Source organism: Lissotriton vulgaris, unplaced genomic scaffold (assembly GCF_964263255.1).
Source record: "Lissotriton vulgaris unplaced genomic scaffold, aLisVul1.2 SCAFFOLD_1154, whole genome shotgun sequence".
Classification (NCBI taxonomy): domain Eukaryota; kingdom Metazoa; phylum Chordata; class Amphibia; order Caudata; family Salamandridae; genus Lissotriton; species Lissotriton vulgaris.
The window spans coordinates 119,227-140,485 of record NW_028244807.1 but is presented as its reverse complement, the minus strand read 5'-3'; the positions used below and the strand labels follow the sequence as shown (position 1 = coordinate 140,485).

The window sequence follows — 21,259 nt, the reverse complement described above, 5'->3', positions numbered from 1 at the left end:
TAAGGCAAATGACTTACGGATCAACGTGTGCAAGACTAAAATCGTGATTTATGGCAAATACCCCCATAAAAAAGAAGCTTCATGGACTCTGGGGGAGCACCGTATCGTCACTGCCCCATCCTACAACTATCTAGGCACCTGGGTCTCTGAGAGTGCCACTGCAGTTAAACACCTGAAGGAGCTTAAACCAAAAACTGACAAAACCATTTTGTCGCTAAGACGCCTAAGTCATCGCTTGGACAGTCCCTCAAATTGAATTGCCACGTTTTTTGCTAAATTTTAGATGTCTGTGTTGAACATTAATGCTATTGTTTTTTTAGGTATTGTTTTATTGTAAAATTGTGATGTTGTTTTATATTAATTTCTGATTGAATATTTCTGTATTGTCAAATTTGTTTTTATATTTGAACAACTATTAAAATGATATATGAACCTTTTTTAATTTTCTTGTTAAGAATTCCTTTATTGTAACTACACCTATTTTAAATGGTTTGATTTTATGCACATATTGTTTTTTCCCTGAACCAAAAACTATCAAACTCTTCTGGGGGTCCTTGTTACTTACATTATAGAACACGCAATTGAAGCATTGAAAATCGAGAGGAGTTTGCCCCTGCACGAAATTCCATTCTCAGCCTGGGCTCAAGCTGTTAAGCGCCAAGTCCAGATCATTTCTTTTGGGCTTGACCTTCCATCTCTTCGGCAAAACCCACTAACTCTGGCCCTGGACAAATCATATATTCCAGGTAAACCCCAACCTTACCTGCAAGAACCAGTATCCACTTACGCGAGAAAGAAAATTTTGTACTTTCGCCTTCTGACCCTCAGGATCGTGGACTTTAACCCCAAATGGGCCCGTACGGATGGCAACATAGCCTGTCGTCTCTGCAACTACCGCAGAGAATCCTGGCTACACTTGTTGTGTTGCTGCACAAATTTGGTCAATGACCGCAATCGTTTGTTGCTTCCGATTTTACGGAACACGGACTATAGAACTTGCAGAGAGCCTTCGAACTGGTGCCTCTCTGTCTCCACGACCTGTTTGATAGCCAGAGTTGGGAAATTCATACACCAGGTAAAAATGGCACTCGACTCCCACCTAACGGCTGTGCCTGCAAAGTAACTGGAATCCTTTGGCCCCAGTCATCTAACCTGGGCTGGTTTAAAGCTCCACGAGGAATCCATCTATCGCCAACCGCCCTTGGTGCACGAATTGACTTTACCGAACTTTCATGAGCCTCCCCTTATCAGTTGGGAAACATTGGTGCAACCTATACTCCACTCCTTTTAAAAGAATTCTGTTTTGGACAACTAAACAGTACTAATATGTTAGTATTTTAACTTAAAGTGATATTTACTTTTATGAGTGTATGGGACACGTGGGGGGGATGGGACGTTCATCAAGTTATTTATCTTATACTGTAAAGATTTTAAGTAATCATGCAGTTCATTAATAAATTGACAATTGTCCTGTTAGCGTTAGCTTCATGAATGTCACTGCCACTTCTGGCATTCATACGACAAATCCTTTAGAACATTTGAGGACAAGGGACAATAAAGTGTGGAAGACTAGTTGCTGGGAGTGCAACTGATTGTCCTGGCAGATATATACTTTTGATGTGGGATTTCGCTATATCACCACATTCTTCAAACAGAGTCTACTGCTTACAATGGCTCAATTCTGGTAAAAAGTAGAGTTTGGGAAGTCACAAACTGAATAGGGAGAGCCAAGTCGGAGAGGAGCCACGGGTCACACTTAGTTATAAGGCCCCAGGCACAAGCTGATCCATCAACCGATAACAGAGTGTAAAAGATGCAGCAAACATTACTTAAAAACACTTGTATGCTCTTTTATATCTAAAAACAGGTTATTTCTTGAACACCTGTGCTTCACTTTAGTTCATCACATATACTACTGTGGCATTTGTTAATAGTAATATCTACATTTTACCAATGAAGTTTCCCATCTCCAGAGCCCTGACAACGTGTTTACTCTGGGTATGTTTGGTTTATAGGTTTTATCACTAATCCAACAAGTTAGCTGAAAATATCGTTGCTAGTCCCAGTATTGTTCACTGTTGCTTTTACAGATAGTGTGATCAGGTGCGATTGAATGTTGTTCTTTGTATCTCTTCTTCACCAAATAAAAATCAACAATTTTTCTTTTCTTTTAGTCCACATTGTGATATCCTCCCACTGTGTATCCTGGTACATCATGTCGCTTTGCTATGTGTACAGAAGTGAACAATCACTGGAAACAAACACTTTTATAATTCTGCAAATACTGTTATCTGTTTTCCTTCTTTACTGCTAGTCTGGTCTTCTATCATCTGGCATTTCAATGTCCCACATAATTTGAATTTAATTTTTTTCCGTAATTCATTCCTCTCACAATAACTCCACTGTTCTGCTCTTGTCTTTGTCCTCAGATGGGTCAATATTATTTTGATGTTCTTAAGGTGTTTCCAGAGTCTCTGTGTTCGCTGATGTGTTTGGAGGTTTGATAAGTGACTAAAGCTCTTCCTACATTTACTGCAGTTGAATAGTTTTTCCTAAGTGTGTGTTCGCTGATGACTTTGAAGGTGTGATAACTGACTAAAGCACTTTGCACATTCACAGCACTTCAATGGTTTTTCTCCTGTGTGTGTTCGCTGATGAATCCTTAATACTGAAGAGTCGCGAAAACTACTTTCGCATTCACTACAATGATAGGGTTTTCCCCCTGTGTGTGTTAGCTGATGTGTTTGGAGGCTTGATAAGTGACTAAAGCTCTTCCCACATTCACTGCAGTTGAATGGTTTTTCCCCTGTGTGAGTTCTCTGATGAATCCTTAATGCTGAAGTGCGCGAAAAGTACTGTCACATTCACTACAGTGTTAGGGTTTTTCCCGTGTGTGTTCGCTGATGATTTTGTAGCACTGATAATTGACTAAAGCTCTTTAGACATTCATTGCACTTGAATGGTTTTTCTCCTGCGTGAGTTAGCTGATGATACCTTAATGCTGAAGAGCTGCGAAAACTACTGCCACATTCACTACAATGATAGGGTTTTTCCCCTGTGTGTGTTCGCTGATGATACAGTAATGCTGAAGAGCTGCGAAAACTACTGTCACATTCACTACAATGATAGGGTTTTTCCCCTGTGTGTGTTCGCTGATGGCTTTGTAGATGTGACAATCGGCTAAAGCTCTTTGGACATTCACTGCACTGTAATGTTTTTTTTCCTGTGTGAGTTCGCTGATGATACCTTAGTGCTGAAGAACCATGAAAACTACTGTCACATTCACTACAATGATAGGGTTTCTCCCCTGTGTGTGTTCGCTGATGTGTTTGAAGGTTTGATAAGTGACTAAAACTCTTCCCACATTCACTGCAATTGAAAAGTTTTTCCCCTGTGTGTGTTCGCTGATGTCTTTGTAGCACTGATGATTGACTAAAGCTCTTGACACATTCATTGCACTTGAATGGTTTTTCTCCTGTGTGAGTTCGCTGATGAATCCTTAATGCTGAAGAGCCGCGAAAACTACTGTCACATTCACTACAATGATAGGGTTTCTCCCCTGTGTGTGTTCGCTGATGTGTTTGGAGGTTTGATAAGTGACTAATGCTCTTCCCACATTCACTGCAGTTGAATGGTTTCTCCCCTGTGTGAGTTCGCTGATGACCTTGTAGTACTGATAATTTACTAAAGCTCTTTAGACATTCATTGCACTTGAATGGTTTTTCTCCTGTGTGAGTTCGCTCATGATACCTTAATGCTGAAGAGACGTGAAAACTACGGTCACATTCAGTACAATGATAGGGTTTTTCCCCCGTGTGTGTTCACTGATGACTTTTTAGGTCTGATAACCGAATAAAGCACTTTGCACATTCACTGCACTTGAATGGTTTCTCCCCTGTGTGTGTTCGCTGATGACCTTGTAGTACTGATAATTTACTAAAGCTCTTTAGACATGCATTGCACTTGAATGGTTTTTCTCCTGTGTGAGTTCGCTGATGATACCTTAATACTGAAGAGCTGTGAAAACTACTGTCACATTCACTACAATGATAGGGTTTTTCCCCTGTGTGTGTTCGCTGATGACTTTTTAGGTCTGATAACCGACTAAAGCACTTTGCACATTCACTGCACTTGAATGGATTTTCCCCTGTGTGTGTTCGCTGATGAATCCTTAATGTTGAGTAACGACTAAAAATGCTTTCACATTCATTGCAATGGTATGGTTTTTCCCCTGTGTGTGTTCGCTGATGTGTTTGTAGATTTTCTAATCGATTACAGCTCATCCCACATTCACTGCACTGGTATGGTTTTTCCTCAGAGTGTGTTCGCTGATGTCTTTGTAGGTGATCTAATCGACTAAAGCTCTTCCCACATTCACTGCATTTAAATGGCTTTTCTCCTGTGTGTGTCCGCAGATGATTTTGTAGGTGTGATGACTTACTGAAGCACTTTGCACATTCACTGCACTTGAATTTCTTTTCTCCTATGTGGTTCCACAGATGGCTTTGTAGGTGTGACGAGAAAGTAAAACACTTTACACAGTCACTGCACTTGAATGGCTTTTCCCTTGTGTGTGTTTGTTGATGTCTTCGTAGGTTTGATAATTGACTAAAGCTCTTCACACATTCACTGCACTTGAATGGCTTTTCCCTTGTGTGTGTTTGCTGATGTGTTTGGAGGTTTGATAACCGACTAAAGCTCTTGACACATTCACTGCACTTGAATGGTTTATCTCCTGTGTGCCTTCGCTGATGAATCCTTAATGCTGAAGAGTAACTAAAACTACTGTCACATTCACTACAATGATAGGGTTTTTCCCCCGTGTGTGTTCGCTGATGACTTTGTAGCTTTGATAATCGACTAAAGCACTTCACACATTCACTGCATTTAAATGACTTTTTCCCTGTGTGTGTTTGATTATGTCTTTGAAGGTGTGATAACTGACTAAAGCACTTTACACATTCACTGCACTTGAATGGTTTTTGTCCTGTGTACGTGTGCTGATGAAGCTTGAGTTGTGATGACAAACTAAAGCTCTTGCTGCAGGTGTATGATTCTTCTTTCTTAGTTAGTGTCTGTGGGTCGGGAATATATTCATCTACATCCCATGACTGTATTTCCTGATGGGCCAACATGGCTGTTAAAGCACTTTTGTTTTTCTCACACACTTTATATGTGTGCAGTATTTTGCAGGTTTGAATTCTGTTTTAACAATAAAATACAATAGCCACCAAACATTTGCCACACACCTAATACGTAGAATGTCTCTTTGTAGGGGATTGTGCCTTTAGATTGGATTATGGCTGTCCCCGCTTGCAGGTAAAGATGTATCTTCCTTCTGGCCGGTGCAAATTTGCACAGTCTGTTGTATTGTAGATAGAAGAGCTCCTCTTTCCATTGCCCGTCAGTTGTCTGGCTCAGCTCTGTAGTGCTTTTCGCTTGTTACTGTGGTTTGGCCAGAAAGAGCTTACAATTCTCCTAGAGCACGGAATGATGGCTTGTCTTCATTTTAGAAAACAGAGCACTGCGGTATGCACATCATACCGATACATTGATCAAAGTTAGTATTTGACACTTGTTTAAACAGGAGGTGGTTTGTTATTGTTGTTGCCTTAATTTTCCTAAGGTAATTTATTTGTCTTTTGGCATGGAGGTGCACAGCTCAGCCTCTTACAATCACTGAACTGCCCTTGATGCTGCATCCGGGATCTGTCAGTTTGTGTGCTGGTTCCTCTGTCGCCGACTGCTCTGATGTTTTCCTGAATACTGTAGCTCATTATTTCTGCTATTATTGAAGATTTACAGCATTCGCTTCATTATTGATGGTCAATTCATACATTCGAGGCTTGTTTTCTGTTGGATGTAAAGATATTGAAAATTACTAAATTGAAACAAAATGGAATGAGAATTCAAAATATTTAACTGTTTGTAAACGAAATTTCTGGGGAGATTTACCAAATCTTCACGCAATGCGGCGCAGGCCTCCCCCTGCGAGGCTGCGCTGCGTGACAGGGAGGGAGCAGGAGAGCACCATATTTTCAAAGATATGGCTCTCTCCTTCCCTTAGCACCAGAGCGCTAGGGTGTTTGTGTGTGTGAGTCCAGCATAGGCTTTGTACAGGAAGGACAGTTTTCTCATGCTAAACCCAATCTACTGTATTTGGTAAATTGGGTTTAGCGTGAGAAAAAATGGGTGGTTGCACGGGAACGCCCATGCACCACCCTTGACAGGCCCCATGGTGCAAAGTAACGCGAATCAGTGCAATGCGATGCTTCACATTACTTTTACGTTATTTGCTGGAAAGAAAATTAGGAAAAAAAGATTTTGCACTGTTTTGTGCCACTTTTGTGACGCACACACAACGCAAAATCTTAGTAAATCACCCCCTTCTTCTTTACTGCCTTTGAAACTTAGTAGGGAAAATTTCATCACACACAGATATTTAACTAAATGTTCTGGTGATCAGGTGAAATCTTATTAATGTCACAAAACGAGGTGATTTAATAGTGTTCACAGAGTAACTTAGCAAAGTAAGGGTGCTCGGAGCACCCAAGTGCTTAAGGTTTTGCTTAAGATAGATGCATAAGGTCAAGATTTAATTCAAACAACAATAGAGTTTAGAAAAAGAGATGGATCAGGCGGGCTGCAAAATTTCCAGTAACTCTTTGCGAAGTATACAACGAAAGTAACTCCATTCACACACTTCTCATTTCTTTCCTATTCACTTAAGATCATCTCAAATACCAACTCCTCTCTTTACCTTGCTGTTCATAGGTCACCTTTGACACTTTCAACAGCTCCCTTGGTTCAAGCATTTTTGGTTTCGTCTAACCTGGAAGACTGGAACATTATTGTGATTTGAGGGGGTTTCCTATCTCCATAACATCTGTCCATCTCCCTGAAACTAGTGCAGCTTACAGCACCCGGTTCTGGCACTGAAAGACAACTTTAAAAAGCAAGTCATTAGTAGATAAAGTTCTGTAAGATGCAGCTCCTTCGGGGGGTTTGTGTAAAACAGAGCGAGGGGTTCACTGTAAGGCCCGTCCTTTACATTATAAGTGCAGATAAGGCAAACAAACATTGATTCATATAATTTAATATTCAACTATATCAGTCATTTAGTACTTATAGAGAATCCATCACAACCACTTATTTACCTGACATATCCCCGCATCAGATGTGTTGATATTACTCTTTTTCCCCCTTTTCCACCATTACATGGCATCTGGCATGATGTTGTCCGTTTGGGGTTCAGGATGCCACTTTGTGACTGGATCGGCATTTGGCAGAGCGGAAGGAGGTGTCAGTTATCTACGGGTGATGTGACATTTCTACCTTTCCATATTTCTCATATTCAAGTTTACTAATTTCTTGTCCTGCGACCCCCCCTACTACCCTCTGACTGCTCTCTCACTCTGTGGGGTTCATAAGAAGTCAGATAGCCTGATAGTCACAAGGCCATGGATCTCACTTCTTCTACAACACTTATTGCCGACTTAGGGCCTAGTTTAGAGTTTTTCCAACAGATTATTGCCTCAAAACTAGGAGTTGGTGAAGAATTCCACTCTGCCGGCGTAGCTCGTGATGCACCAACGGTAAGGTGGCGAGCGCTTGTGAGAAAATATAACGTGCTAGACCTCCTGCTGGTAATAGTTCTCATTGCGGGAGGTCACGGCAGTTTGCGACCACTCGAGGGTAGAACTCTGTCATTCTCGTTGATGAAGCTGCCACTCGATTAGAATGTCAATTAGAGAGGCAGAGGCAGCAGCGCCCTCTGACACGAAGGGTAGTGCTGTTCGTGCTGATTTTACAGTGCGGGACAAACTCCTGGCACTAAAAATCAGTGAGAGCAGCGCAGCTTAAATAACTCTGCCACTAGCGGAAGTCAGCGGAGTACGGCAGAGTTTTCCTGGCGCTTCGTGGAGTTCGGCAGGGTAAAACTTTGTGAACTACACAAAGGCCTAATCAAAACGTGACACATATCCTGTCTGCCTTATTATAATTGCCACAAGATGTTATGCATTTTTAATCGGGCGGGCAGGATACCTGCGACATTTGTGATGGAATAAAGCATCCGCTGAAATCTAAATCAGGCATTTGATGTACATGGTGTCCAGTGTGGCTAGCTGGGCTTGAAGGATCTTGTGGTTTGTGGGTCTCTCACTGCTTTAAGGTCACAGTCAGGCAGAACTTCTGTCAGCCGTGCCTTGTTCAGATCTTCCTTTCTAGGCAGGACTTCTGTCAACTGCGCCTTGTGTGGATCTTCCTTCCAGGCGGGACTTCTGTCAGCTGTGCCTTGTGGAGCTCTTCCTTCCAGACAAGGGCTTCATTCCTCAATGATCAGTTCAAAGGTCAGGAGAGGTGGAACTGGTCTAGGTCATCTTCTTTATTGGAGTTCAACTGGTCAAGCCACAGAGCTCGAGTTCTGAGATGAAGGAGAACCTGGATTTTCTGAGCTCCGTAGAACATTAAAACAGTTCTACCGCATCTAACACATACTACAAGACTCCAAGAGTCCACGCTACAAGTGCTGCTCCAAGGTTTAATTCAACCACTGTAGAATCCGGCGCAAACAATGCAATATCACATGCCAGGCATTAGGAGAACTCGACGGAAACAATGCAATAACACAGGCCAGGCACAAGGAGCATCTGATGCAAACAATATAATAACACAGGCCAGGCACTAGGAGATTCTGATGCAAACAATGAAGTAACACAAGCCAGGCACTAGGTGAATCTGAGGCAAACAATGCAATATCACAGGCCAGGCATTAGGTGAATCCGACGCAAACAATGCAATAACACAGGCCAGGCACAAGGAGAATCTAATGCAAACAATGTAATAACACAGGCCAGGCACTAGGTGAATCTGATGCAAACAATGCAATAACACAGGCCAGGCACAAGGAGAATCTGATGCAAACAATGTAATAACACAGGCCAGGCACTAGAGGAGCAAGCTATCTTATCACCAGCAAGGGACACCACAAGCTCCCAGGGTCCATGTAGGAAACGCCGCTAGCGCCATCAGTCCATCCAGGCGCTCAACCTCAGTGTGAGAACTGCCTGCCCCAGCATCCCTTGCTTTCACCGCAGGCGCAGCGGTGAGGGGAGGTGCTTGTAGTCACCACGCTTATAGTGCTGCCTCTCCCCCGGGACACGCGCGGGAGAAGCCCGGGCCAAGGGCTGTCCCATCCTTGGCCTCATTGCCAGGAAGAGGCAGGGCAGGGCTACCCCCCTTTCCACTGGCATTAGCCATCTTGCCTACTCAGATTCGCTGGACATTAAAGAACTGTCATGGACTAGTCAAGGTACTGTTACCGCGGTTATCTCCCAGCATTGCCCAAACTACTCTCTTTGATTTTAAATAATTACGCTCTCTCTCCTGAGGGGTTTGTGGGGCCGGTATAAGGGTGGCCTGAGGGTTCTCATTGTCCACTGGCCCAGAGGCCTGTTCATTACTGATTGTGTAGACAGCTTGCTTTAGACTTAACTTGCACTATAGAGGTAGCATAGGGAAAAGGAAAACTATGGAGGGCAGTGGGGGAGGGAAGGGGAGGGATAGTAAAGGGAAAAAGGCTGGGAAGATATAGAAACATGGAGGGAGTAATTGTGTACTGGATAGGACCTGTATTAGCAAGTGCGAGGACATATTAGTGACAGATACAACCACCCACGTAGCAAATACTAAATCCCCACAACGCTCTACCCAACCAGCTAGTTTAAACAACCCTACTACGACCCGCCAATTAGCTATTCGAGCTATAATTCATAACCCACTAAAACAAGCATTGGCATAGCCAATGGGCCTCGCCTTTGGGACCTTATGTGTTTAGCCATAGCTTTTGGCTATGTTGTAGAGCATTGTGGCTGCTGTGAATTTTGTTGAAAACTTATAATAAAAAGTATTAAGCATTTTTGTTACGTTTATACAAACAAAGACAACATTATATACAACTGAAAAACCTGATAAAAAAAGATTTTAACATAACTTTTTTTGTAATTGCACTGCTGGCAACTTTTTCCTGCCTGTTCTCATTCTTGTTGGTTATAAAAAAAGCGGGACATAAATAACGGGGGAGTGTAGGTTGGAAAACAGTAATTTGATTAGAACACGAGCAGCGGACGGACACTAGGGCAGAATCAACAGATGCCAGATTCCAAGGGAGACTGCTGAGATGATTGGGTGGTGCGCTGATACAAAATGGTGGTGGTGAATGATGATTAGTGCTCAGGTGGTGACAATATATGGTGTGGATTGGAGGTACGTTGTGGATTGTGGAGTTGAAACATGTTGTTTGGTGTGTAATTATGCAGTGTGTTTTGGAAATGTGGAGTTGAAATGTGTGGCCTGGAACTGTGGTGTTGAGTGAAATTATGCTTAGTAAAATTGTGTCATGGTGTGGAGTGCATTTATGTTGATTGGTGGTATGTGGTATAGAGTGCATTTATGTGGAGTGTATTTATGATGCACTGAGTACAGTGCAATTATATGGTGTGTAATTATCTGGCACTGAGTGGTATTATATGGAGTGTATTTATGTTGCATTGAGTAGAGTGCAATTAAGTGGCTTGCAATTATGTGGTACTGAGTGGTATGTGGAGTGTATTTATGTTACATTGAGTAGTGTTATTATGGGCGTGCAATTATGTGGCACTGAGTGGTATTATGGGGAGTGTACGTTGTATTCAGTGGAGTGTAATTTTGTGGCATTAATTGGAGTGTATGTTGCATTGAGTGCAGTGTAATTATGTAGCATATAATTATGTGGCACTGAGTGGTATTGTTTGGAGTGCATGTCGCATTCAGTAGTGTAATTATGTGGTGTGTAATTATGTGGCACTGAGTGGTATTATTTGAAGCACATGTTGCATTGAGTGCAATTTAATTTTGTAGCATATAAGTATGTGGCACTGTGTGGTATTATGTGGAGTGTATTAATGTTGCATTGAGTAGAGTATAAGTATGAGGCGTGTAATTATGGCACTGAGAGGTATTATGTGAAGTGTATTTATGTTGCATAGAGTAGAGCGTAATTATGTGGCGTGTAATTATGTGGCACTGAGTGGTATTTGGAGTGTATGTTGCAATGAGTGCAGTGTAGTTATGTAGCAAATACTTATGTGGCACTGAGTGGTATTATGTGAAGTGTATGTTGCATTCAGTAAAGTGTAATTAGGTGGCGTGTAATTATGTGGCACTGAGTGGTATTTGGAGTGTATGTTGCATTGAGTGCAGTGTAATTATGTATCAAATAATTATGTGGCACTGTGTGGTATTATGTGGAGTGTATGTATGTTGCATTGAGTGGAGTGTAAGTATGTTGTGTGTAATTAAGTAGCACTGAGTGGTATTATTTGGAGTGTATGTTGCATTGAGTGAAATGTTATTATGTAGCATATAATTATGTGGCACTGAGTGGTATTGTGTGGAGTGTATGTTGAATTCAGTAGAGTGTGATTATGTGGTGAGTAATTATGTGGCACTGAGTGGTATTTGGAGTGTATGTTGCATTGAGTGCAGTGTAATTTTGTAGCATATAAATATGTGGCACTGAGTGGTATTGTGTGGAGTGTATGTTCTATTCAGTAGAGTGTAATTATGTGGCGTGTAATTATGTGGCATGCAATCATGTGGCACTAAGTGCTATTATTTGGAGTGTATGTTGCATTTAGTGCAGTGTAATTATGTAGAATATAATTATGTGGTAATTATCGTGATACCCCAAAGCGGACTCCATCCATCCATGCACCCGGGATCTGGGGACAACACCCTTAATTCTGCTCGAGTTTAGCATAGTGCAGAACACAAGTCACCTTAAAAATAACACTACATCACAATGCAGTAACAATAGACTTCTGTTCCCTGAACCTTGACACCCCTCCGATCACTCATGGACTTTCCTTTACCTTTGCCCGTGTATAGGGCTCAGCTGCCTTTAGGGGAGGTTTGCGCTCTACAGATACCACATATGTACATAAATATTGTACCAAAGCCAATCAGGGAGGTTCAGTGCTAAATATGTCAGCAATGAATGCATTTCACTTGCATGAGCATTGTGCGCAGCCTCTCGTAGGGTGGATGGGGTGACCAATTCTCTGTGTTGTTGGGTTTATTTCATTTACTGAACTGACTGTGTTCTTACAGAATACAAACTGTGGTGTGTGACTCCTTCTGCGGCACAGTGACTGAATCAAATTATTTGACTCGATTTACAGTGAATTCAAACCAAATGCGTCTAATTAGTAAACGTGTGAACTAGAGAGAGAGGGGGCTTAGTTCGAATAAAGGACAAGAGATGGGAAGAGATAATAGAACATTATAAGGAACACAGAAGAGCAGGTTTAAGGAACAGGGTGGAAGAAAGGCTGAAACCGGGGTAAGAATGATCGCCCCTTAAGCATCAGTTTCAGGAACAAACTCAGAACTTTTAAAAGCTGCAGCGTCCTGTGAGTGGTGCACGCGCTTGTGTGAAATCTGACACAAAACAGATAGCATACTGCCTCCGCTGCTCGTAACCGCAAGCCGTAGGCCTTTTCACACGCTTCCAGAGCAATTCCATGAGGTCGTTTTCCTAGAGCAACGCATGCACACATGGTTTCAAAGGTCATGGTTGACAGGGTACCAGTGGATAGTTTAAAAACCAACAGCGTCAGTCCCAAAACCGGGAGTGATCCAGTAAGATAACTCCTACATTTATTTCCCTTTTCCCATCACTGTTTGAAACTTTAATTTAAGTAGGGAACAACATGAGATAACCCTGAACATAATGGTGCACATTTCTCTGATGATCAAAGAAGCTGTGAAGGCGTGCTTGAAGCAACTTTTTCTGTCACACTCTACTGACTTTGAAAATAGTGAATAAGAAACACATTAAGTCAAACTCTAGAAAGAAAACAAAGGATGTGACTGGCACCAGAATTTTAGATAAAAAGAGAACGGAATGAAGCACATTGGCTGCCACCAGGGCCTGATCTCATTCCATGCTCTTGGCTCATGGGCAACATCAGAGGAAGAAGCTCCGAAATACTTGATGGCCTAATGATGCCCGGACAATCACTTCCAAGTTTGTCAATCCAGCAGGCAGGACAGGAGGAAAGGGCAAGCAAAAATCACCCTCCACCAGCCAAAGGGATAATCCCCATGTAGGTAAGGGCAAATTAGTAAACAAATTATTGGCCACCAGAGGATGAACGCCGACTCACTGTCCTGCCCCATTTCCATTCACAGAAGGCTGCGGATAGCCTCTTCCATCAGCACTTCAGGCACTATCCTGTTGTGTTTGTTTTCTTCCGAGACTCTGGCTCAGGTTGCCCTTTTAGTGAATTACATTTCAAAAGGTTCAGCTATTTATTTAGTACGCTATAAAAAACCACTAATAAAGTAAAAATCGGTATCAACCAAATACTCCCTTACAATGTATCCCTACACTTCAAATATACAATTTTAATGGATTTAAAGTACAGAAAAGTGAAAGTTGTAGATGTTTGAAGGGGGCACTTTCCATTTTAGGTCTCACTTACCAGACATTGCTGTTGCGAGTCTATTGCAAGTGGTGCGCGTGCGCTGTGTGAAATCAGACACAAAACAGATGGCACACTGCGCGCCACCGCAAGTCGTAGGCCTTTTCTCACGCACAAGCATGTGAAAAGTCCACAGCAATTCCAAAAGGTCGTTTTCCTAGAGCAGCACATGCGCTGCTCTAGGCTTGACCTAAAAAGGGGGCCCAGACATAGGCGGTGAGGGAAACCTAGATGCTGGAAGCGATAGCCAATCCTCAAATAAGTCATCTGGGAGTGACATAAAGAAGACAGGGTCGGAAATCCCGTACACTAATAGGTTTCTACCACTGGTGGAGTTGCTGGAGGAGGACACCGAAACGGGGGCTAGGTGTCACCCCCCTCATCAAACACAGCATCCCGAGACATGAAACCGAGAGCCAGATTGTAGATCTTCCAATGTTCCCCAAGAAATACTTAGCCACAGTAATACTCTCTGACTAGAGGTCAAGGATATGAGAACCATGATTGAGGGTCTTACTTCCCTGGTAAATCAGATATTGAATATGGACCCTTCCTGTCCTTCTCGCCCTGTACCCATTGACTCTACATCTCATCAGGTGGTTTATCCAGAGCGGGAGATACCCACTGTAGGTAAAGCTCCCAAGTTGGCATCTTTTTGCAAGCTAGCCCCCTCAACCATATAGTGGTTCCAGCACCCTCCAGGACCGAGCGCCCAATAGCCCCTAGTCATGCCCAATACATGCAAATTGCAGTAGTATACCCCCAAAGTTGGCACACCCACTGGTCACTGGACCCACCGAACCACCCCCATCACAGCGCTTTACACAAAACCATAACGCACGCCTGCCAGCGCAGTCTAATATCCTATTTCCTCCCAAAATTTACATGATTAACGTACCCAAATATAACCCAAGCAAGGGCCATGAAAATAATGATTCCCTGACCAACAAGGTCATACACTGGATACGCCATGTTAGCGGCTGTCGCTCTGTAATTCGCGAAGACATCTCAAGGGCTTCTAGGTTTACCTCCCGAACCTAATCACTAGATTGTATCGAGCTTACACTGAATGAGATTGATGTTGCAGAAAATCTTCTTTCCCTGGAATATCGTACTTTCCCCCAGAAAGTTCCTTGATCCCATTCAGACGGTTCTTACAGAACAAGTACGTGCCACTAAACACTAGAAAACACACTTTCTAGGTTAAGAGGTTTTTCCTCTCTTGAGGCTAATGATTGACTGCTTTGTAATACCCAGAACAAACTAGATGGTCTTTTTGCTCCCCATATGATTAAGAAATCCCCTCTCTTACCCTTGGCTGGTACTCAACTCCCTTGTCTTCATCCAGGACGTGAGGCTACTGCCTCTCGGGAAGCACCCTCCTTACCTGTAGGAGTATCGGGCCCAAATGATGTACTTATTGATGTTACAAGCGGACAGCAGCTATGTTCACCTGCTGCCCATGGGACATCCATGTTATCCTGGAATGTAGCAGGATTGAAGATGAAGACCGTCTTCCCTGATTGGTTCACTTTTATTGATCAGTTTGATGTCTGTTGTTTTCAAGAAACCTGGGCAATAGACCCCAGATACTGCTTAGGTTGCTTAAGTTACTATACCCCTGCAACATGTGGGAGTAAGGGTCGACCCTCAGGTGAATTGGTAATCTGGGTGCGCCAAGATGGCAGTTTTAATGTTGGGTCCTTGAAACACAGAGTAATGATATCGGTGCGATCAGGTTGAAGTGGGGCCACCAAGGGGCTGTGGACGTTTCTAACGTTTATGCCAGGGGCACAAAGGGGAAGAAGTCTAAAGTTATAGCGGCTTTAGAAAACTTATTAGATCTACCGTGGTTCAAACATTCTGATTGCGGGGGATTTTAATGTGACTTTTGAGCCCCTCACTCTTGAACATTATTGTAGGAAGGTGTCATCTGACTGCATGGTTTCCCCCACTTTTTTCCTGGTGTTTTGCTGGTTTTCGACTTAGTTTGGCTGGGATCCTGCTATTCAGGACCCCAGCCTATCTGCCTTCTCCCTAAAATTGATTCCATGTACAATAGGTACACTCCAGTTTGGTTACTGTGGTACCCTTGTGAGTCCCTAGTACATAGTAGACTAGGTACTAAGGGAATAGGTACCCCAGAGGCATACCAGGGGCTGCAGCATGTATTATGCCACCCCTGGGAAGCCTTCCAAAATGACATGCACCCCTTACTGAGATATAGGTTACCTATATCTACCTTAAATCACTATACATAGAGACCTATCAGTCACCCCTATGTCAGGCCTTATCAATCTTGAAGGCAGGGTGCTTGGTTTCATGTGAGAGGGTGCCCATGTATGAGCAGAGCCCCTCTGCAGCTTTCGGAACCATTCTCTGGGGCTGTTCTGTGATGCAGCCTGACCATATACTCTGCATTATATCCTCGCGGTAAATGCTAACTTTGGGATGGTTGTACGGAAACATGTTGTGTTTGGTGTCAAACACTTTGGAATCCTACCCCCCTCCAGTCCTGGTGGCGGTGGTAGAATTCCACCCTTCTTGAGGGAGAGACATTTACACACCGGTCTACCCGGTAACCAGTTTAGAGAGCTCTGACATCACAAAATGGATGCTGCAGCCACAGACACAAGTCTGGCCTCTTGCTGCTGACCGAAACTCCGGCAGGGGAGGCCTGGACAATAGGTTTCCTGTCACAGGGAGGCGTAACCACCTCCCAGACAGGCTTTAGTGTATTGGGGCTGGGTGGTTACACTCCAGGAGTGCTTTGAAGTCTGCACTGGGGGCACATTTGGTGTCCATGTGCACAATTCATAGGTATTACATTTTACAAAGTAAGTTACAATAGAAACATTCATATTACAAGAAATAGTTTAAAAGGCATATTAAACATTAGCAGCTTTGTGAATATTAAAAATTTAGCTAAAACTAAGGTCATCTCGTAGCCTTTGATCTGATTATCCAAGCCCAGCTCAGAAATTTGGCAACCCCACACACTAAGCTTGCGCTAGTGTCAGCCTTCAATATTCTAAGTGCTGAGGAATGGTCCCTAGTTCTGAGCAATAAACACACGGGTTTTAGCCATTTCTGTCTGGGTTTTACATAGGCTGGGCATACAAAAAAGACGTGAGCGATACTTTCAGTGACACCTTCACAAATTGGGCAGTCAGGTGAGGTTTGGTACGGGGGCTTCCACTTACAGGTATAATCATGGAGGGGGAGGTTTCCCAACCTGAACTGAATGAATAGGGATCTGTCTCTTGGTTTCTTGATAAAATCCAAGTAAGGCTCCAAGCGAGGCTTAGGTTTGTGCTGTTTAAACGCTTCAGTCAACCTTCCTTGGTTTGGGTCCCTTAGGTCTTGCTCATCAACCCAATTCCAGTAAACTCGCTTAGTTTCGGCCTTAGATAAAGCAACTCCGAGCTCCCAATCAATTGGCAAGCCAGTTTCATGCAGAAGCTTCTTTATATTGCGGATCCAGTTATTTTTATGGGAACCATTAAGATTCATGACCTCTTTCAAACCATCTAGGTACTTTGAGAGCTCTGGGGTCCGCCATAACCTAGCCCAGTATAAAAGAGGCCGTAACCTGGCTAGGTCCTGTATGGAGCGGCGACCCAGATCACTCAATAATGGTTTAACACCTTGGCTGCTAATGGTTTTCCCCTCCTGTGCTGAGTGGCTTTGAAAGCCATTGTTCATGACGAGCTCAGCTCGTCATCAGCACAGCTCCACTGTGCCTCATGACGAGCTGAGCTCGTCATGAGCATGGAAGGGGTTAATGGGGGTGCCCCTTGGAGGGATACCAGCTCCCTAAGGAACTTATTCTCAGAGGTGGTCAGGCCGTTGATGCAATCGAAACCCCACAACTCTGCACCATTAAGGGCGCTGCCCACAGCTTTTGCAGCATAAATATCCAGGGCAGGAGCAATGGGCTTGGAGATGGACATACGATGTTCTCGCCCTAATGCACCTACCATCCTTTTATGATTTAAAACCATTTTATCAATGTGAGGCTGCCACTTTAAGATTTGTGAAATTCTAATTCCCAGGTAGTCAAATACTTTTACACGCTCCAGTGATTCTCCATCAAGGGAGAGGGTGGATCTGGAAGACTTACTTTGGTTAAAGTAAAGGAGCTTAGTTTTCGAGGTGTTTATGACAAGGCCCCTAAGCTTACAAAACAAACAGAAGCGATTCAACAACTTTTGCAGACCCACAGGGGTTTTTGAGACCAACAACGGTGGTCTGCAAAGAGTAGGGTGGGCACTTTATCACCCGCCAGAACCGGAGCATCTGAGTCTATTTCAAGCAAAAAAGAGACCACACCATTCACAAATAATGAAAAAAGTTTTGGGGCTAACACGCAGCCCTGGCGTACCCCTCGTGTTCACAGGAATTCTATCAGTTTTTTGCCCTTGGGATCCCCATCTAATACGGGCATAAGTGCCATCGTGCATGCGGGCCAAAAGATTTAAGATTGGTAGGGAGATCCCCATCTCCTCCAAGATTAACCACAGGCGGTCTCGGGGGACCAGGTCAAAGGCGGTCTTTAAGTCAATAATGCCAAATAAAGACCGCCTTTGACAATTGTAACTACCTTCCAGTGAAGGAGTAACAACCTAAATGCTTGATCCACCGTACCTGTGCATGCCCAGAAGCCTGCCTGAAAAGGAGAGATGATGGTATTCTCCTCTACCCACAAGAGGATCCTCTCCAGGAGAACCCTGCCAACCAATTTCTGCCCAGCGTCGATAAGACTAATTGGGCGATAGTTGGCAGGATCCTCGCTAGGGCCGTTCTTGTAGATAGGGATTACCTCAGCCGCCTTCCATGAATTAGGAACAGGTGAACCTGCTAGCAGTGCATTTATCAAAGTAGTAAAATAAGTTGCCCAACCGTCAGGATTGGCTTTAAAAAGGTCACCTGGCACACCGTCCTGTCCTGGGGCTTTAGCAGATACTATTTTAGCTATTACCGTAAGGACCTCTTTTTTGGCAACTCTAGTGGGTATGAGCTGTCGGGAACCAACATCCAGAGCACCGCTCAAATGCCCTGGGACTCCGGGCAGCTCATTCCCACCATAGAGTTTAGCAAAATGTTCAAACCATTCACTATCTGTAATATGATTTGGAATTTGGTTCGAGTCGCAGCCAGTCGATTTTCTGACTAATGCCCAGAATAAATTACCATTCTTAGTTTGGCTTGCATCTCTGAGGTTTACCCAATGGGATTCTTCCCAAGCCCTTCTGGCGGCTATTATAGCCTGTCTATAGTACAGTCTGGCCAACCGGACAGATACTGGATTAGAAGATTTGATGGCAATAATTAGATTGTTTTTCCTCCTTCTACCGTTACTATCAAACCAATTCTGGGCTGTTTTGATAGTTGCCAGACTCTTTTTGGCTGGAACCGTAAACAACTTACCAATCTGATCCATAGTGGCAGTATAGATGACTTCTACCTCTGCTGGCCCAGCCGCCTCATTGCATACTACAGATAGCCTTAGTGACTGCTCATCAAGAATTCCATCCAGCGCGCTCAGTCTAGGTTCATCCAGACAGAACTTAGGCCACTTAAGAAATCTATTACAGTTGGATGGTATACTTTGCTTGGTTATGTAAGTATGTATGTATGTATGTATGTATAAATGGTTTTGTAGCGCGCACTGTTACTGGGGAGTATCCTGGCGCGAAGGGAGAAGCGAAGGCAGATGAGCAGGGATCCATTTAGAAACTGCTACTGAAAAGGTGGGTTTTTAAATTCTTTTTAAATTGGGCTATTGTTTGACTGGAGCGCAGATGAAAGGGGAGAGCATTCCAGGCGCGGGCAGCAACGACAACAACGGAGTGTCCCCCTAGTCTGGTTCGCTTGAATCGGGGAAGGGTCATTTTAAATAGAGAAGATGAACGGAGAGCTCTTGTGGGGGCATACAGTGTGAATCTTTTCTTTAAATAGGCTGGTCCTTGGTCATGGATCGCTCTGAAAGCAAGTACCAGGGTTTTAAAGAGGATACGTTGCGGAACTGGAAGCCAGTGGAGGTCAGACATGTGGGACCGGACACTCTTCCATCTGGGGACGTTACAGAGAAGACGAACAGCGGCATTCTGAATGACCAACAGACGTTTGGTCAGATAGGCTGGGATGCCGCTGAACAGGGAGTTCGTGTAGTCCAGTCTTGCTAGGATGAGTGCTCGGGCAACCGTCTCCCTCGCCTCTCTAGGGAGTAATGGAAAGAATTTCCTGAGCATTCTCAAGGTGGAAAAACACGTTCCGGTCAGTTTTTTTATATGGTCCTCAAATTTTAGATCCTCTCCGAACCAAAACCCAAGATTTTTCGCAGGGCCACCAATTGCCTTAGGGCATGGGATGTTCGGGGGCCACAGCGCGTTTTTGAAACTTGGGGGGAAAGATCCAAAAAAGAGGACCTCTGACTTGTCTTCATTACATTTTAATTGGGCCAGCGTAAGCCATCGGAAAACTGAGGAAAGGCAGAGGTGGACCTTAGCTGTGTCTAGATGATCGTCAGGCCAGGTAAAGAGAAGCTGCGTGCCATCCGCATATCCTATAATCTTAGCCCCATACTGTTCCGCAAGATACACCAGAGGGGTAATATAAATGTTGAACAGCAGGGGGCTAAGAGTGGAACCCTGTGGGACCCCCGTGAAGAGTGGTTTTGGTTCCGAGGCATGAGGTGGCATCCAGACCTGTTTCGTCCTTCCCGAAAGAAATGAGGACACCCAGGCCAGGGCATTGCCGCCAATGCCGATGGCCGATAACCTGGCGATGAGGAGAGCATGGGGGACGGTATCGAAGGCGGCAGAGAGATCCAATAGGATTAGGACTGCTCTGCCACCCCCGTCCAGACACTCCCGGATCGACTCCGTCATCTCTACCAGGGCCGTTTCAGTGCTGTAAGCGGCCCTGAATCCCGATTGGGCTGGGTGCAGGACATTGGATGACTCTACAAATTTATCTAGTTGTCCAAAGACTACTTTCTCGCAGATTTTGGTTAAGGCAGGGAGAAGAGAAATAGGCCGGTAGTTACCAGGAACCGAGGCATCCAGGCCTGGTTTCTTCAAAAGCGGCAGAAGCTTAGCCTGTTTCCACTCGGCAGGGACCACTGCTGAAGAAAGAGAGAGGTTTACGATCTGGGTAGCCTTCCCACAGACAGTGCTGGCCACTCCCGACAGAACCAGAGCCGGACACGGATCGGTGGGAGACCCTGATTTAAGGCATTCCAGAAGAGGCAAAACATCATCCTCAGTTACCAGCTCAAGGTTCGTGAGCTGTAGGGTATCTGAGGGATCGGGCATACCGGGGATGTTAAATTCCGAATTCTCAGTCGAAGATGTGGAAGTGAAGCCCGGCTGAATCTTGGCTATCTTGTCTGTAAAGAAATTTGACAGAACTTCACACCAATCCCCAGAGGATGGAAGGGTGGAGGATTCTGCAATAGGGGAAACAAAGATTTTAACAATAGAGAAAATTTCTCTACTGTTGTTTTCCGCTTTAGCTATTCTACCTGCATAGTATAGTCCTTTGGCAGCTTTAATAGCGGCATAGTATTTCTTTTGGACAGTGCGCAGGGCGACCTTTACGTCTAAGCTATAGACACGCCTCCAGACTCGCTCCAGTTTTTTGCAGCCCAGTTTTTGCTCCCTCAACTCAGGGGAGAACCATGGTTGAGAGGGGCAGTGACGAAGTCTGGGTACGGTAGCATGTTTGGT

General features: G+C 44.1%; 1 protein-coding gene across 1 annotated transcript; it reads right to left on the bottom strand.

Moving 5' to 3' along the window:
- Nucleotides 1–2,552: 2,552 nt before the first annotated feature.
- LOC147666719 (uncharacterized) lies at nucleotides 2,553–5,135 on the bottom strand. The gene is made up of 3 exons (XM_086948930.1): nucleotides 3,826–5,135; nucleotides 2,930–3,750; nucleotides 2,553–2,836 (listed from the first exon to the last, which is right to left on the bottom strand). Exons 1-3 carry the CDS (start codon nucleotides 5,133–5,135, stop codon nucleotides 2,553–2,555), a joined length of 2,415 nt encoding a protein of 804 aa, XP_086805056.1.
- Nucleotides 5,136–21,259: the final 16,124 nt, after the last annotated feature.

Bases quoted from the DNA above. Each gene is read 5' to 3' on its own strand.
- LOC147666719 (XM_086948930.1), bottom strand. From the start codon at position 5,135: ATGTTGGCCCATCAGGAAATACAGTCATGGGATGTAGATGAATATATT. The intron at 3,751-3,825 runs GTGAACACACAC...TTCAGCATTAAG, and splicing joins TCAGACCTAAAAAGTCATCA to GTATCATGAGCGAACTCACA. The intron at 2,837-2,929 runs GTCAATTATCAG...CGCGCACTTCAG, and splicing joins TGAATGTCTAAAGAGCTTTA to CATTAAGGATTCATCAGAGA.